Consider the following 17,331-nt stretch of genomic DNA (forward strand, 5'->3'; position numbering starts at 1 on the left):
TCCGCACTAGCACACCGGCGTGCACGCGTGGGCACGCAGAAGGCCCGAGCCTCGCGCGTTTGCAGCTTTCACCCTACCCCTCAGAACTTCGCTCAAACTCTGCCCCGCGCCCATCCCCAAAGCAGTCAAAACAGTCAAATAAGCCCGACTCGCCCTGCCCCAAACCCACAGGGGTCCCTCATATCACACCCGAGCGCTGGAACCCGGCTCCCAGCCCTGGCATTCCCCGGGCCCCGCCCGGCTCCTCTGGGCCCCGCCCCCTCCGGCTGCGCTGGCGGGAGGCGGGGCCGGAGGCGCGGCCGTCGGGCTGGGGGCGGGGCAGAGGGGGGGGCCGCGGCCCCGGGCGGGGGCTCGGCGCGGGCCCGCGAGATGCCGGTGTCGGCGGCCCGAGCGGCTGCAGCTGCAGCGGCGGGGGAGGCGGCAGCGGGGCCCCGGAGGGGGGCTGCGCAGGGGGCCGGCGCGTAGCCGGGACTATGGAGGGGCAGAGCGGCCGCTGCAAGATCGTGGTGGTGGGGGACGCGGAGTGCGGCAAGACGGCGCTGCTGCAGGTGTTCGCCAAGGACGCCTACCCCGGGGTGAGGGACCCGCGTCTAGGGAGGAGGGCGCTGAGGCCGCGGGGGTGGGTGACTAGGGCCCTAGGGACGGACGGAAATGGGTGCCAGGGTAACCAGGGTCGAGAGAGAGGGGCTCGGAGGACCGCGGACCAAGGGAGGCGCTGGGGACTCTGGAAGGACTGCAGAGGATTGGGGTGGGAGGAACTGGGGAGCAGGGAGAGATGAATGGGGCTTCGGAGAACCAGAAGATCCAGGAGGGGACGCTAGGGGAATGTCGGGGGTCCTGGGCATTGGAGAGAGGAAGAACTCGGGGCCGAAGGGACCGGGAGAGGGTCTGGGAGCCTAGCACACATTCCGCTGAGGCAGCCGCTCCCGGGATCTCCCCTTTGCCCAACACCAGACCAACTTGTGTCCAGGGGCCGGGCTGGACGGTGTGTGGGAGTGAGGAGGGCATTTGTCTGGGATGAAGACTGGAGGATCTCATCTTGACCCATCCCTGTCCGCAGAGTTATGTCCCCACCGTGTTTGAGAACTACACCGCGAGCTTTGAGATCGACAAGCGCCGCATTGAGCTCAACATGTGGGACACTTCAGGTAGCCAAGTCCCTGGGGTCACCCTGACTTCCAAGGCCCCTACCCTCACCCATCCCTTGGCTAGACCCTTAGGCTCCAGGTATGCCCAGCCCATCCATCCAATTTTAGAAGGAAGGAAAATCAATTTCCTACTTAAAGCAAGAGAAACTGAGGTAGAGTTTGCAGAGACACATAGAAACCTTGTCCTGAGGGAGGGAGAAAGCCCCGTATCTGATCTTCTCAGCTGGATTCTGCCTACCTGGGAAAGTTGTGAGGAATGGATTTATTTTGGAACATGTTCCCTAGGAGGAAGGGCTGGGTTTAGGAAAGGCATTTAGGATTTCTTCGGGGAGTGAGGAGCTGCTTCTATAGACAGAAGTATAGAAATCTGAGCTGTCCCAAGCCTGCGCGAGAGCTCTGCCCCTGCCCCTCCCCCTCCTCCAAAAAAGGAGGAGGTTTTTATTTTTACTCAGCTCCCCCGGGGAGGGCTGTAGAAGACGTCAGTCAAAGCTCAGAAAGCACATGCAAAATTTTGAGAATGTGGAGAGATTTCATGAGCTTCTCAAAGACTCAGAAAAGATTAAGAATGATTACTTTTAAAGAAACCCCTAGGGAAGTGGAGAGCTGTTCTCTGCCATCTAACCTCCCTCTGCCAACGCCCCTCCTTGAAGAAACCCAGACTCCTTGATGGGTTCCAATACCTGCTCTCTTCCATCCTCTGCCCCTAGCGTCCCCTGGTCAGGATTGGTAAGGTCTCCCATTCCCTTCCAGGCCTCCCACCCACACAGGACCCTGTCTGTCCCCTCCCTCCCTGTCTTCTCTCAGGTTCTTCTTACTATGATAACGTCCGGCCTCTGGCCTATCCTGATTCAGATGCTGTGCTCATCTGCTTCGACATTAGCCGACCAGAAACATTGGACAGTGTCCTCAAGAAGGTGGGAGCCTGGGGAAGCAGGATGGCTACACTGAGGGGGACCAGAAACCAAGGTTCTGACACAACATGGCCTGGAGGAGGGAGTGATGCCTGGGGCATGGTCATCAGCTAGAGAGTGTGTGAAGCTCTCCTCTTTCCCCATCCTCCTCACCCATCCACCGCTCACCCCCCACCCTTTCTTCCTGGAAGTCAGTCCTCAGAGCTGGATCCAGCATCTAGGGGGAGATAGAGGAGAACAAGGAGAACTACTCAAGGGATTCCTTATCCATCCTTCTCATCTCCTTGGGTGTGGGAGCCCCAGCTGGAGGGGATGGGAATGCTGCTCCGGGAGCTCAGAAGAGCCCTGTGGTCTCCTCTTGAGGCCTCTATTTCCAGGAGAAAAGCCCACGTTGAATGGACAGAAGTCAGCTAAAGCAGCCCTAGTTTCCAGGTGGAGGAAGGGCAGATTGGTCTGTTCCCAGGAACAAATTTGGGACAGGGGGCGGGGATGGGAAGGTTTCAGACTGCTAGACCCTTCATGGCCACTGAGGTAGAAGCAGGGCCCCTGACCCTAGAGCCCCTCCCCAGCCCTTTCCTCCCTCCCCTTCTCCTACACCGCATCCTACTTTCAGCCAAAGGCCACCATCCCTACCTCCTTGCTCACGCGGGGGTGTCCAGATGGAGGGGTGCATGGTTTCTGCATGATGTGAGGAAGGGTGTTCTCCTGGCATGGAGCAGGGTTCGCCGTGTGCCTCTACCTACCCTTCCATAACTGTTTTCTTCCCCCAAATAGTGGCAAGGGGAGACTCAGGAGTTTTGTCCCAATGCCAAGGTTGTGCTGGTTGGCTGTAAACTGGACATGCGCACGGACCTGGCCACACTGAGGGAGCTGTCCAAGCAGAGGCTTATCCCCGTTACACATGAACAGGTGGGACACTTGACCTCTGACCTAGTCCCAGCCTAGACCTCTCACCTCTGCCCCTCTCTATCTCTGATTTGAAAACACCCTGCTTGGCTCATCCCTTGTACTGGCTTCTGACCTATGACCTGATCCCTTGACCTCCCACCCCCCTCCCTCCCACCATGCCACCCCTCACTGCCCTCAGCCTCCCTTGCCCCTTGCTGAGCTGCAGGCTAAGCCCCATAACTTCCTCCATGCACTCCATCCTTCCAGGGCACCGTGTTGGCCAAGCAGGTAGGGGCTGTGTCCTATGTGGAGTGCTCCTCCCGGTCCTCTGAGCGCAGCGTCAGGGACGTCTTCCACGTGGCCACAGTGGCCTCCCTTGGCCGTGGCCATAGGCAGCTTCGTCGTACTGACTCACGCCGTGGACTGCAGAGATCCGCTCAGCTGGCAGGCCGGCCGGACCGGGGGACCGGGACCGAGAGCGAGATACACAAGGATAGAGCGAAGAGCTGCAATCTCATGTGAGGGGCTGGGGCGGGGCCGAGTGTAAGGAGCAGTGGCGAAGGGCTCAATTGTTCCCCTCTGCACCTGGTTCCTGACCTCCTGACTCTGGCAGGGACTTCAGGACAGGCCGAGTGAGGGATTCTCCTGGTCAGGAGAGCTGAAGGCAGAAGGGGCCACTATCCCCACATCCTCATCACCCTCCTCTCCACAGGAAGCTGAGGAAGCTAGCAGGACAGGGAGCTGGGCTGGGAGCTGGGGGGCAGGGGTGGAGGAAGCTGGCATCAAGTAGTGACTTTGGTTTGAGTCTTAGTATATGAAGGGTGCCTTCCCTCCCCACCCCCAGTACCCATATCCTGGCCCTGGCTTCCTTCCCTAAGGAAAGTGTCCATTCTGTGACCTTCCCTTTTCCTCTCCTTTCCCTTCCACAGCTGTTCTCACTCATCCTAACCTCCAGGCAACATGCACTAAATTAAAAAGCAAGTTGAGTCCTTCCCCTTCTACCCACAGTCCTAGCTCCCTCAATCCCTTCCTGCAACTGTCCCCAAATAAAGCCCATGTCCATGGAAAACAGCTGTGGCTTTAGTTTTGTTGCTTTCTAAAAACCCAATCTATCAATCTCTAGCAGCAGGAGGGAAAGTTAGACTTCAGGAAGAACTTTCTTATCTATGCCCATAGTTGGAGCAGAGGAAAAAGCCTTGGGTCAGATTAGCAGTGTCCTTTTAGGAGCCAGAGGTGGGGGAGTGAGAGGTCTTGGGAATATTCATCTCAGTTAATGAGCCAGACAATCCTAAGGCCATTAGGGGTTTTTAAGTGGACTGATGTGCAATTCATTCCTCAGCCCAGCTGGGGCCACCTGCTTGTGTGGGAGGGGTCCTGCTGAAGTGGTCCAGGCCCCTTGCACACCATCTCCATCCCCCAGCTTGGAATCTGCTGGTGTCCTGGGAGTTGTCAGGGTAGGGAGAGTATCAAAAGCCTCCACAGCACAGAAGCTGACCCTTCTGTGCAGTGAAATTACTCAAGGAGACAATGGTTTGATTCTGGGGTCCCTTGGAGGTGAGGGCAGGGGCTCTCACCTTCTTTCCATCCTGAGCTCCTTGATGATTTTGGAGGGAACATCAGCTGTGAGTTAGGGTCACTGCCCCCCCCCCCCGCCCCCCAGAGGGGGAAAGCCAGTGGAGGGGCTGGCCAGAGCTCTTGTTGTCAGGAAAGACAGTACTGGTCTGTTTTCTTGGGAGTCTGGTTTCACATTGTCCTGTATTCCCTCCCTGGCTCTGGTCCCACTGGCCTCTTTTCGGTGACATTCTCCCCCAGGAACCATCCCTGGCCATCCCCTCCCCCCCCCAGCCCCAGCCAGTCCTTCCAGACACACTCTGGGAGGGCACACAAACCTTATCCTCCCATCTGCTGGGTTCCCCCCTAATTCACAGCCCATCCTTCCCTCGTTCATTCAGTAAGTATGTACTGAATACCAACTGTGTGCCAGACACTGGCTTGGATTCTGAAAGGACCAGTTTCTGTGCTCTGGAGGCCAGCCCAATGAGAGGTATCCCAGGTGTGACAGTACCTTGTCTGCGGGAGCTCCGTACAGCTTCAGAAGCCAGTCCTCTGAGCCAGGTCCTGAGGGTTGAAGAGCAGTTTGCCAGGCAGGGAAGGGGTAGGAAAGGCACTCTGGGCGGAGAGGGTACAGCATGTGCAGACACATGGAGATGAGAAGGAATGTGGCACGGTTGGGGCTGCCATGGCGAGGAGGGCAGAAGACAAGGCTGGGAAGGTAGATCAAGGCCACTTCAGGGCCCACAAAGGAGCCAGAACTTCATTCTGGGGATGTGAGGAGGCACCAGGGATTTCAAGCAGAGAATGAAGTGACCAGATTTGGTTTTGGAATGGATGCGTATCTGGATGAGGTGATGGGGGCTGGGGGATTTGGCTCTGAGATGTGTCATTTAAAACAGATTCTCCTTCCCTATGCCAGGGCCCAGTCTTGAGAGGAAAGGAAATTCCACCTACTGCTGGCTCATCAGACACCCCTTTCCCTCCCTGTCCTACAGGACCTTGTCCCAGTCCATCTCAGCTAATCTCAAGGATTCTGGGACAGCTTCATTGAGTACTGGGCACCCAAACTGAGGTTAGGGGCTGACTCCAGGACCCTCCTCCAGCACCCTGAGGCATGGATTGGGGCTGCTGGAGAGGGCTGGGGCCCAGCTAGGTGGCTCTCAGTCTGGTCCCAGAGGACTGACCCCTCCCCCACAGGGACCTGCCACACCATCAACTTGGGATTTTGGCCATGGCTTCTTTTCTCCTTTTCGGTTTGATACAAAGCAGACTCAAGCCTATAGCCACCAATGCGCAGAGTGTTTGGGCCTCTCTCTTCTCCCAACTGCCCTCTCCTGCCATGCTCAGGGAATGCAAATGCATTTCAATATCCGCCTAAAGCAAACATAATTAGGAAAATAAATCATTGGGGGGAACCCCCAAAGTTTAATACGCTTCCAATACCGCCGGGAACAGATTGTGGTCTCCTCTGCAGGTCTGAGCTGCCAGACGTTTTATTTCCTGGGAGGAGGCTGTACCACTGGGCTGAGGAGCCCAATGGGTGGGAGAAGGGAATGGGGCTGTTTCTAGATCCTCAAAGGCCCCTGAAAGCTGGAGGGAGGGAACTTTACCCCCACCCCCACCCCAGATGCAGGAGTCAGACCCAGCTTCCTCCTCTGCAGCTGTTTCCCCTACAAATTAGACACCCGTTTGGGAAACAATGTAGCCTCGTTAATCATTTAATGAAATAAACAACTAATCATGCTAAGATGCTGCCAGTGTTTCTTAACCTCGCAATCAGCCTGCTCTGGAGGGAGGAGGGAGGAGGGAGAAGGAAGGGGTGGGGGGTAGGGGCAGGGACTGGGTCTAACCCCTGAAATGCTTCAGCTGACTGAGGGTCCTCCCTCTGGGACTCCAGCCTTCCCAGAAGGGATAGTCCCGGAAAGAGCTTGAGATTTGGAGGCAGAGGGCCTGGGTCTCAGCTCTGCCACTTCTTCCCTGGGGAGCCTTTGGTGAGGTTCTGCACCTGTCTGACCTCAGTTTGCACACCTGGAAAAGAGCCGATCACCGCATCTGTCTCATTGTGTTGAGGAAGATTCGGAGAGGAGAACGGATGCAGAAAAGCTGTTCGACCCTTTATAAGTGAACCTTTATTCCTTACAGCTTAGACATCCAGGCCTGACTGCTTCTGATCCGGGCCCAAGGGAATCAGGAAAGGCCTCTTGAAGGGGGTTTCTTATGCTCTGGATTCAAAGGCTGGAGGAAGGCCAAAAGACAGGAAGGGGGAGGTCTCGGTAGATGCTCCCACATCTACCCTGAGGGCAAGAGAGAGCTTTAATGACTCCAAAGGCTGAAGTCCTTTGGCCCCCATTTTTCTGAACTCCCCCATAAACTGAAGTCTCTGGGTGAGAACCCCACGTTGCCATGGTGACCTCACCCCAGATACACTCAGACTGAGTGTACATTGCAGGCTGAGGGAGGTTGGGGGAAAAGCGTCATGTCCCTGAGGTTCCCAGGGGACACCACGACCCTGGCTGGCAATCCTGGTACAGCTGTCTCCACCTATTCCACACTTGGCTCCCCAAGAAAGGGGTTCAGCTCTTCTGCACTATTCCCCACTTCCCTCTCTGCCAACAAAAGAGTTCCTTCTACACAGTGCAGCCCTTCTCCCCGCTTCCCCCCCCTCCAGCTGAGTTCCCAGGTCTGTCTCCATCTCTAGTAAATCCCCCACTCCCTCTCCTTGTGGGTGGGGGTGAGGGTCAGAGGGAGGAGAGGCTCCAGGTCCAGGCGGGTGTGGTGATTCCCAAGCAGCTACCCACCCCAGCAGCCAAAGAAACAAGGGGCACGTACATAAGTGCTCCTCCCCCCAAGAAAATGCTTCTGCTGTTGACTCCTAAATAACAGATGTCTGTCTGCATATTAATGAGATTGGACGAATAATTGGTGAGTTTTTCATTCAGTGTCAGAATGAACCCGGAGGCCTTATGTTCATGCACACAGACACCCACTCACCCCCCGACTCTCCCCTTCCCCCAGAGCACAATGAGACAGACGCAGATGCTGGCAAGTTTGACCCACAAAGGGGAGGGACAAACAGGGAACTGGGAGGGGGTGTCAGCAGGAGGGAGACCTCCAGGGTCTGGCTAGGTTTGTGGGTTTTCTCCCTCTTGATCTGCTGCCTCCCCAGACCCCCAGGGGCCTAAGCTTGCATTTGTGAGACTTCACCACCATGCAGAAGGGGCGCAGAGGAAGGTGGGAGCCAGAAGGTAGAAATGGTTGTGGGGAAAGGCAGGTGCAGCCTAGGGGGAGCAAAAAAGCAGTGGCCTCTTTCAGAGAGGTTGTGCCTCCCATGAGCCCAGAATCAGTGGGCCCTGTACCCCGCTTTAGCCCCTATGCCACGGTGTGGGGTGGAAGAACCGGGATATGGGAGTTAGACAGCTACCATCTGTCAGCTGGGTGTTCCCAACCTCTCCGAGCCTCTCTTACTCTGTCTCTAAGAATATCTACCTTGCAAGATTGAACAGATGAAATAAGATAAACTATGTCAAGTGTCTGTCATAGTGCCTGGCTTACAATAGGCCCAACACAGGGCACCCGGGTGGCTCAGTAGGTTGAATGTCTGATTCTTGATTTCAGCTCAGGTCATGATCCCAGGTTGTGGGATTGAGTCCCGTGTCAGGCTCCGTGCTGAGTGTAGAGCCTGCGTGAGATTCTCTCTCTCACTGCCTCTGCCCCTCTCCCCCACTCGTGCTCTCTGTCTCTTAAAACAAACAAACAAACAAAAAGGCCCAACACATATCAGTTCTCCCCCCCACCTATCTCCCAAACACAGACACACCAAGGCGGTTTCAAAATTGCTGCCTCTACTGCCAGACCCACCCTTGTTAGGGCAGGGGTTAATTAGAAGTTTAGTCATTATCCTGGCTGCCTGGAAATCGGAAGGAAAAGATAGGGGGAAGGAACGAGAAGAAATAGACACAGGAGAGAAACTGAGGGAAACCAAGGCCTGGACCAGGAGGAAAGAGACTGCAGCGACACAGAACCACAGGCCAGGAATGGAGAAGGTATTGCAGACAGGTGGAGTGAACCCTGAAATGAGAGGCTGGAATTTAGATCGTACATTTCAAACCCCCCAGTTCTGCCTGGAACTCGACCTCAGAAGTCTCATCCCCTGTTACCGCTTCAGTCTCCTCATCTGTAAGATGAGGGAGTTGCCTTGTTTTCTAAGGTCCCTGCTCAATGTGTAAGAACATGAGATTCCCAGAGGCCTGAGGGAGCAGGGGAGGGGAGGCGGCTACCTCCACACCTACCCCCTCTCTACAGCCCATCAGTCACTCTTGCTCTGTCTCCTCTCTCCCTGGGTAAATGGATCTGCTGCACCAGCAAACAACTGTCCATTGTGTCCTAATGAGGGACGAGCAGGGAAAAGCAATCACTTATGATGCAAATGAGTGGCGGCTGCAGCCTCCCGGCTTTCACTGAGCGCCTCTCTTCTGCCCAGACCCCTGCGCTGCCCCAGTTGGACCTTTCTCCCCAGCCCCAGTTTCCATCTGGTCCTGGAGAAGGAGGGGGAGGCCCAGACTGGCCTTCCCATTGTGCTCACCGCCACTCCCTGCAAGGAGCTTCAACCCTCACAGCGGCCAGGCTTCTCTCCCCACCCCAAAGAGCATCTAGCGCGGCTCAGTTTGTGTTAACTGGGGTGAGATTCATAGGACATACAATGAACCATTTGAAGGTGTACAGTTCCATGGTATTTAGTGCACTCACAAGGTTGCATAGCCACTGCCTCTCAGGGCTCGGGGGTCACGCCCCTCTGCCTGGCGCTGCGCCCCTAGCCTCCAGCGACACAGGAAAGCTGTTGAGAAGTCAGCAGAGCCTAGGAGGAATAGAGGCTGGTGCTGGGCTAAAGGCTGGGAAAAGCCCAGGGCCGGCCTGGGAGTGAAGGGGACAAGCCCTGGGCTTTAGGATGGAGCCAGCAGAGAAGATGGAGATTTTGGTGGTGATAGGTAAGATCATCACTGCTTTCCCCAGCACAGCCCTGCAGCCTTATCTTTAGGAAATGGTCTCTTGAATTTTTTTTTTTCTTCTTAATTCCTCCAGCATCTGGTTAGGAACCGGAGGAGGTCCAGCACAGATCCTGGTTTCCATGGCTTTCATAGCCCCCGTGGGCTTGGGAATGATCCCACAGCAGGTTTCTTACCTCGGCAGCTACACAGGGGCCCTGAGACAGCCCCCAGGGACTCTCTGCCACTAAGAGAGGCCGCCCCTCCACAGGCTCCAGGGACAGGCTTCACCAAGGAAAGATTTTCTACTTATCTGGCATTTGGTTTATCGCACAGACCTATAGCCTAACAGCTGGGAAGATTCCCATAAGTTGTAGTTTGAGTTTCCCTTGCTAATATGCACTACATTTTAGCTTTATGTCGTTTTCAAGAGAAGATGGCAAACATCTGCCTACCTGTGTGTCTGTGTTACCTTTAGCTTCACTCTCCCCCTACCCCCCACCCGCCGCTTCCCTAATCTAGGACATGTGGTAATGTTTTTAAAAAAACAAAACTCTTCTGGAATCAACCAGTGCCAACTGCTGCAGCATTGCAGAGAAAAAAAAAAACCTTTACAGGGTCACAAACTTTCTTTCATCTTCTCTGGCCCTTGTCCCCACTCAACAGAAGTCCACACTTCCTTTCTCCCAGACAAACACAGCCCAGACAACATAATGAGGGCATTTTCGTCTGTGCTCTAATGAATAGGGAGTCCCAGGCTAGTAAGTTTCAGCTCTGCCACCAACTCACTGGGTGACCTTTGACAAGGACCTCAGTTTTATCACCTATAAAGTGGGAATAACAATTTTTGTCCTAGCCATCTCCCAGGGAACTAGTGAGGAGGAAGAAATACTAGTTGTGCCAGTGCTTTGAAGTCGCAAAGAGATTATCATGAACATCATAATTACTTCTCCGGGGATGGCGGCAGCAGTTTGTGTCTGGAGCATCCAGCCTGGAGGAGGCTTTGCTGGAGGACACATGGAGAGGGGAAACTGATGTCCTCCGTCTGTGTGGGTGTTGGCTTGATTAATCACAAAGGAGTAGGCTTCATGGCAGGCAAAAGAGAATCAAGGAGGGAATCCATAGGTGTGGGCTGAGACGAGGAAGTAATTCTCGGACACTTAGATCTCTTACAGCTTTTAGAGTAAATTGGGGTGCTGGCAAAGTGGGTGGGAAGGACTGAAGGAATTCGCACTCCCAGTGGCAGAATGTGACTAGTTTTCCAGGGACTCAAGTCGGGGGGGGGGGGGGGGGAGTGGGGGACCAGCAGTTGGATAAGACCTTCACTCGATGGATCCCTTCATTCATCCGCTAATTCGTTCATTCAGCATATACTTTTTGGGTGCCTAACAAGTATCTGCCACATACTGGGGACTGGGTTCCAAATAAAGATAAAGTGATACTAATCTTCTAAGGACCTTCTAGTCAAATGGACAAAATAGAATATACACACAAATAACTTACTGATGGAAGAAAGTGTCATAAATAAACTTCTGAGGTATTCTGTAGGAGGAGAGATTCTGGGCTGGAAGGCTGGTGAAGGTTCTGTGGAAAAGCTGGGATGGACAGGATTGGGCCTGTGGAGATGGAAGAACAGAACTCACCGAGGTCAAGTTACAATGTGGGTGGAACCTGTGGGTCCCCATGTTTGGTGGCCAGGGTGCCTCAGAGGGAGCAGCAGGTGAGGTTCTGGAGAGGTTGACTTTCAGCTTGGGGTGGATGGTGTAGGAAGACCACATGGGTCAGGGAAATGTATCCTCAGAAGACTTTCCCAACTCCTCTTTGTGGATCGTGTGCTCCTTTCCCCTAGTCCTAGTTCTGCCGGCTGGGGGGGGTTCTTATCCAGGCCTTCTGCAATCTCCTGGCTTCTTTTTCACCAGGCCAAATCCTACCCAAGCTCCAGGGGTCAGCTTGAGATGCTTCAACCAGAGGTCCTGCCACACAGCCCCCAGGGGGCTTCTGAACCAGAAGGCCAATTCTGCAAGGGTTTTCTGTGGCTTTCTTGCCTCACCCATTGAATAGTAAGCAATATGAAGGCCAGAAATGGATCTCTTCTCCCCTCCCTTCCACAACCACACATATAGAAGCTATCACAGAACTGGGCTCATAGTCTCCCCTCAATCATTAACCTTATTGTCACTCACCAACTCCTAAGGCTGGTTCCCTGCACAGTTTAGCCTCACACAAATCTATGTCTGCATCAAGGCTTTGCCACCTCCTTTTGTTGTGTGACCCCGGGGCAAGTTGCTTGACCTCTCAAAGTGTCATTTTCCTCATTTGTATGTTGGAAATAGCGCATGGCACTTCGTAGGAATGTGGCAAATGATAGTCATTAATGATTATTATTGCCGTTGCCCCCAAGACCTGGCAAGATCAGATGGTCCCCAGAAGCCAGGGCTGGGTTTCCATTTTTCTTCCCTTTCAATTTAATCATCTTCTCCCATCTGCCTCCTTCTGCTTTGTCCTCTTTGGGTCTTTCCTATCCCCTTGACGGGTCTTGCCTGCTTTCTCCCTCCAGGCCAGCTGTCTCTTCTCCCCTCCGAGAGCGAGAGCACACTGGTGGCTGGCTCTCACTAGGTAAGGGTTGTCTGTTCACCTTGCTCTCCATCAGTCAATAACGATAAATTACAAAATCATTTGTTTTATTTGTTCTTGTTACCTTGAGGGCTGTCTGAAATTGCCTTTCTTTAGAAAGCCCCATTTGCATATCTCCACACTGGAGTCAAAGGCTGCAGCTGTGGTTTCACTGCAATTTAAATATTAATAAAATCTCTAGCTGGTTTTTTTAAAGCAGTCTGGCCCTTCTGCTCCTAGGCTGCTAATATAATTTAATCTTTGTCCTTTGCTTTGTATTTATTTAAAGGGCCATTTTGGAGTCAACTGAAGCCAGCTGCTGCAACCTTGTAGTTAAGAACCACTAACTAGCCCATAAACCTTCGTTTTCCTTAAGAGGTACGAGAGCTACCTCTCCCGGAGACAAAATAGACCTCAGGTGACATTTTATACCAATCGGCAGCCCCTTACACTAAGCCAGTGGTTCTCAAACATGAGGTTCCTTCGGATCGGATTGGCTGGGCCCCACTCCCCAGTTTCTGATTCAGTATGTTGGGAATAAGGCCCTGGAATCTGCGTAGCTAACACATTCCTAGTTGTGGTGTTACTCCCCACCCTCCTTCCCCATCAGGGGATCATGGTTTGAGAATCCCTGCACTGAGCTGCTGGTGAAACTGCCTTATCATTCTGGGTCCCTGAAACAAGATCTCCAAAGTTCATCTGTGCCAGTCCTCGTAACTTGTGGGGAGACTTTCCAGTTGTCCGTTCCTTCCAGATCCTCCAATCATTGCTTAGGTTTTCCTGATCATTCGGACTCATTTCAGGATCAGCACCCTCTGCATCTCCCCAGGGCTGCTCTCTACAGGAGCTGGCTGTCTCCAGTTCTCCTTAATTTTCTATTTGCCCAGATTCATTTCTCTAATTTTCCCCTTGTTATGGGCAGATTTACAGGCTGTGTGAGGGAGCCAAACCAAGCATCACCGAAGTACGGTGGTTAACAGGGCCTCTGGCTCAGCCATTCCACAGACTTTGACAAGCAAGCTCCCTCTGTCTCTGGCTAGCAAGCCCTCCTCTTGGGTTTCTGTGGGTAGATCTGTAGCTCCCCCCACGCTGCCCTTCTTCCTGTGCCGCCTGCCTCTGGGGCCCTGCTTATCTGCTCTTCGCAGCCTTCACAGGAGACATTCTGGGCAGCTTGGCTCCTTCCGCTCCAACCATCCCAACACTGATTCCTTTCTTTTTCTTCTGCATGTTTTTGAGTCGATACTTTGTTGATGATTCGGGTTGCATTTTTTGGGGGGGGGGGGGAGATAATCTATGGAGCTCTTCTTTAGGTCCCCTCCCTGCACCTGCATGATAATCCCTCCTCTTCTCCTGCCTTTCCAGCTCCTTTGCAGGAGTTCATTTCTGAGATGAGATAACAGCAGCACAGGAACTAGTTCCCCAAATGCTTCTGTGCCCAGAGAGGGTTAAATTGTGGGATGGAGAAGGGAGAGGCCATCTTAAAGCCAGAGGTCAAAGGAGCAAGTAGATTTGCTCCATCATCAGATAAGTTTTTTTTTTTTTAACTTTAATGTTTATTCATTTTTGAGAGAGAAAGACAGAGTGCGAGTGGGGAAGGGGCAGAGAGAGAGAGGGAGACACAGAATCCAAAGCAGGCTCCAAGCTCTGACCTGTCAGCACAGAGCCTGATGTGAGGCTCGAACTCGTGAACCATGAGATCATGAGCCTAAGTGGGACGCTTAACTAAGCCACCCAGGTGGCCACACAGATAAGACTCTTAAACCCAGCTAGGCATCATGAGGCCAGGGCCAGAAGCTGACTTCCGGAAAAGGTTACGCAGAGCTGAAAAACCGGATGGGTGTGTGTGTGGATATCTGTTAGGAGACCTCGAGAGATCATTACAGAAAACTCTGAATGTGTCTCAGTCATCCCTGCTTTTTCCCAAGATTCCTGAGAAGGCATACTATATTACATGGATGCGGCTTTTCTACCAACCTGTCAGTGACTGGACACCCCCAGGGTGTCACTGGAAATGAGACATCCATGACTGAAGACTGGGCCAGTAGCACTTGCTTCCCACCTGCCCTTAGGTTACCTAGACCCAGGGACTCCCTGGTGGGCTGCCATGAGCCCTGGAGAGGTGGTGCCATACGTGAGGCTGGACTGGAAGTTTTTTGGGGCTTTTTTTAAATTAAATTAAATTTAATTTAATTTTGATTTTTTTAAAAGAAAATTTTTTTTAATGTTTATTCATTTTCGAGAGAGAGACAGAGAGAGAGCAGGGGAGGAGCAGAGAGAGAGGGAGACACAAAATCTGAAGCAGGCTCCAGGCTCTGAGCTGTCAGCACAGAGCCTGACGCGGGGCTCGGACCCACGAACTGTGAGATCATGACCTGAGCTAAAAGTCAGACGCTTAACCAACTGAGCCACCCAGGAGCCCCATTTTATGATTTTATTTTTAAGTAATCTCCACACCCAATGTGGAGCTCAAACTCACAACCCAGAGATCAAGAGTCGAATGCTTCACCGACTGAGCCAGCCAGGCACCCCTGAACTGGAAGGTTTTAGTCACTGAAAGATAAGCAGTCATAAGACACAGGATGGATGGAGGTGGAAACAGGTAGCCATGAGCCAATCCTGTCAGTCCCTTTGCAGAGGGCTGCTTTCCCAGGGAGAGCTGCCACTGGGAAGCAGGAACATTCTATTGCGTCCCACCGTGGCCCCAAAGAGAGTCTACAGAGTGCTAATTCCTCTCACAAGCCCCTCTTCTCCCCAAATTCCCTTGAGGCTTGAGCCAGTGCCTCTGACCCAGGATAGCGACTGATGTGGGTGGGCAGGGTTCAGATTCCCAGGTCGTCACTTACTAGCTGTGCAAACTCTGAGCAAAATCTTCTATTTCCCATTGTCATTCTTCAAGCGAGGTGACAAATGCTCACTTCCTAGGGCTGTGATGAAGACTCCATGAGATAAACATGTCATAATGCCAGTTTGTTCCATTTTCTTCACTCTCCCCTCACCCACCCACCCTGTTTACAAATGTGGCAGTGCTGAATCATGTGAGGATTTAATTCTCTTTGCCTCAAAGAGGATCCTACTCTCTGAACATGTGAAGACCAAAAAATGATGATACAGACTCTTATCTGTGGATTAAGTATGTTAAATAGGAGTGGTTGTCAGGAATCTCAAGATACCCTCCCCAGATTCTTGTCCCCTGGTTATTCAATCAAACACTAATCTAGGTCCCGAGGTGAAGGGGCTCTGCAGCTGTGATTAAGGTTATGGACCTTGAGATATGGAGATCACCCTGGATTACCTAGTGGGCATGATCTAATCACCTGAGCCCTTAAAAACAGAAATTTCTCAGGGTGCCTGGGTGGCTCAGTCAGTTAAGCATCCAACTCGATTTTGGCTCAGGTCATGATCTCATGGTTCATGGGATTGAGCCCTGCATCGGGCTCTGTGCTGGCAGCGTGGAGCCTGCTTGGGCTTTTCTCTCTCCCATTCTCTCTGCCCCTCCCCTGCTTGTACTCTTTCTCTCTCAAAATTAATACACATTAAGAAAAAAACCCAGAGGGGTGCCTGGGTGGTTCAGTCAGTTAAGTGTCCGACTTCGGTTCAGGTCATGATCTCACGGCTCATGGATTCAAGCCCTGAGTTGGTCTCTGTGCTGACAGCTCAGAGCCTGGAGCCTGCTTCGGATTCTGTGTCTCCCTCTCTCTCTGCCCCTCCTCCACTCGCTCTCTGTCTCTGTCTCTCTCTCTCAAAAATAGATAAACATTAAAAATTCTCTGACAGGAGTTAGATCTGGCAGTCAGAGAGATGAGGAAGGGGAAGTCAGAGAGACTCCAAACATGAGAAAGCTTTGACCATGGTTGCTGGCTTTGAAGATGGAGGTAGGGGCTGATGAGCCTAGGAATGTGGAAGAAGCTAAGGATGACCTCTGGTCAACAGCCAGTCATTAAACAGGGATCTTAGTCCCACAACTGCAAGGAACATTCTGGCCAACAACATGAAATGAGCTTGGAAGCTGATTCATCCCCAGAGCCTCTAGAAAGGAACACAGCCTTGTTGCCTTGATTTCGGTCTTGTGAAACTAATCAGTTGAGCCAACTCGGCTTTCTGACATACAGAACTGTGAGACAGGGGCGCCTGGGTGGCTCAGTCGGTTAAGCGTCTGACTTCGGCTCAGGTCATGACCTCACAGTTTGTGAGTTCGAGCCCCGCGTCAGGCTCTGTGCTGACAGCTCGGAGCCTGGAGCCTGCTTAGATTCTGTGTCTCCCTCTCTCTCTGACCCTCCCCCCCCCCCCCCCCCCCCCGTTCATGCTCTGTCTCTGTCTCAAAAATAAATAAAAATTAAAAAAAAAACAACTGTGAGACAATAAATGGCTCTTATTTTAAGCCACTAGATTTGTGACAATTTGCAATGGCAGAAATAGAAAATATAATAGGTACCAAAGCCCCCTTGATAACGCTAGGAGTTGGTACTAGGGTCTGAGCAAATCTGTAGCTGTAAGCTTCAAGAAGTCATGCTTGGTGAAAGTGAAAGCAAATTTATTTGCAGGTGAACAGCAACAACATTTACAAAATGTATTTTGTACAGTCAAGTCTGCACTGCCCTCACACACTAGGGGGCTAAGGAAGACCTAGTCCTTCCAACAGCTATAAACAGGCCTGGATAATGAGTTTATGAAAAACACTTTCTCTTCCTTCAGCACACAAAATTATTTATGAAGCTGTACAGTTCGGCAATAGGAAGCAAAAAGAAGAAAATTACAAGGAAAGCAACAGCTCCTTTCCTGGTGGGAGCCGTCATTTTATAGACATGAAATATCCCTGTCAGAGATCTTGTATTTCAAGAAGAATGGGTGACATATCAGAGCTACAACAATAAACACTGTATTTATTTCTTTTTTTTTTTTTTTAATTTTTTTTTTCAACATTTATTTATTTTTGGGACAGAGAGAGACAGAGCATGAACGGGGGAGGGGCAGAGAGAGAGGGAGACACAGAATCGGAAACAGGCTCCAGGCTCCGAGCCATCAGCCCAGAGCCTGACGCGGGGCTCGAACTCACGGGCCGTGAGATCGTGACCTGGCTGAAGTCGGACGCTTAACCGACTGTGCCACCCAGGCGCCCCAACACTGTATTTATTTCTAATGGGGAATTAGAAGACCCTCTTTGGACATCAGTTCTTGAAAAGATTCTGCTATTTCAGAGCATATCAGTGCTAAGAAATCTTTTAGAAATCTGGATTT

The 17,331-nt window shown here is 52.3% G+C and overlaps 1 protein-coding gene and 1 long non-coding RNA gene across 2 annotated transcripts; one reads left to right on the forward strand and one right to left on the reverse strand.

The window, feature by feature from the left end:
* Positions 1 to 411: 411 nt before the first annotated feature.
* Positions 412 to 4,018, forward strand: RND2 (Rho family GTPase 2). The gene is made up of 5 exons (XM_023243773.2): positions 412 to 575; positions 1,061 to 1,148; positions 1,953 to 2,062; positions 2,834 to 2,968; positions 3,215 to 4,018. The coding sequence occupies exons 1-5, from the start codon at positions 474 to 476 to the stop codon at positions 3,467 to 3,469; spliced, it is 690 nt and encodes a 229-aa protein (XP_023099541.1). The 5' UTR covers positions 412 to 473; the 3' UTR covers positions 3,470 to 4,018.
* Positions 4,019 to 6,610: 2,592 nt separating this feature from the next.
* LOC109494380 lies at positions 6,611 to 15,531 on the reverse strand. Its single transcript, XR_002149221.2, has 3 exons — positions 14,940 to 15,531; positions 10,987 to 11,099; positions 6,611 to 6,736 (listed from the first exon to the last, which is right to left on the reverse strand). It is a non-coding gene; the product is annotated as an uncharacterized LOC109494380 (long non-coding RNA).
* Positions 15,532 to 17,331: the final 1,800 nt, after the last annotated feature.

The sequence above is a fragment of the Felis catus genome, chromosome E1, assembly GCF_018350175.1.
Source record: "Felis catus isolate Fca126 chromosome E1, F.catus_Fca126_mat1.0, whole genome shotgun sequence".
Classification (NCBI taxonomy): Eukaryota; Metazoa; Chordata; class Mammalia; order Carnivora; family Felidae; genus Felis; species Felis catus.

Excerpts from the sequence above, each read along its gene's own strand:
- RND2 (XM_023243773.2), top strand. The coding sequence starts at position 474 with ATGGAGGGGCAGAGCGGCCGCTGCAAGATCGTGGTGGTGGGGGACGCG. Across the intron at positions 576-1,060 it reads CCAAGGACGCCTACCCCGGG|AGTTATGTCCCCACCGTGTT; the intron begins GTGAGGGACCCG and ends CCCTGTCCGCAG. Across the intron at positions 2,969-3,214 it reads TCCCCGTTACACATGAACAG|GGCACCGTGTTGGCCAAGCA; the intron begins GTGGGACACTTG and ends CCATCCTTCCAG.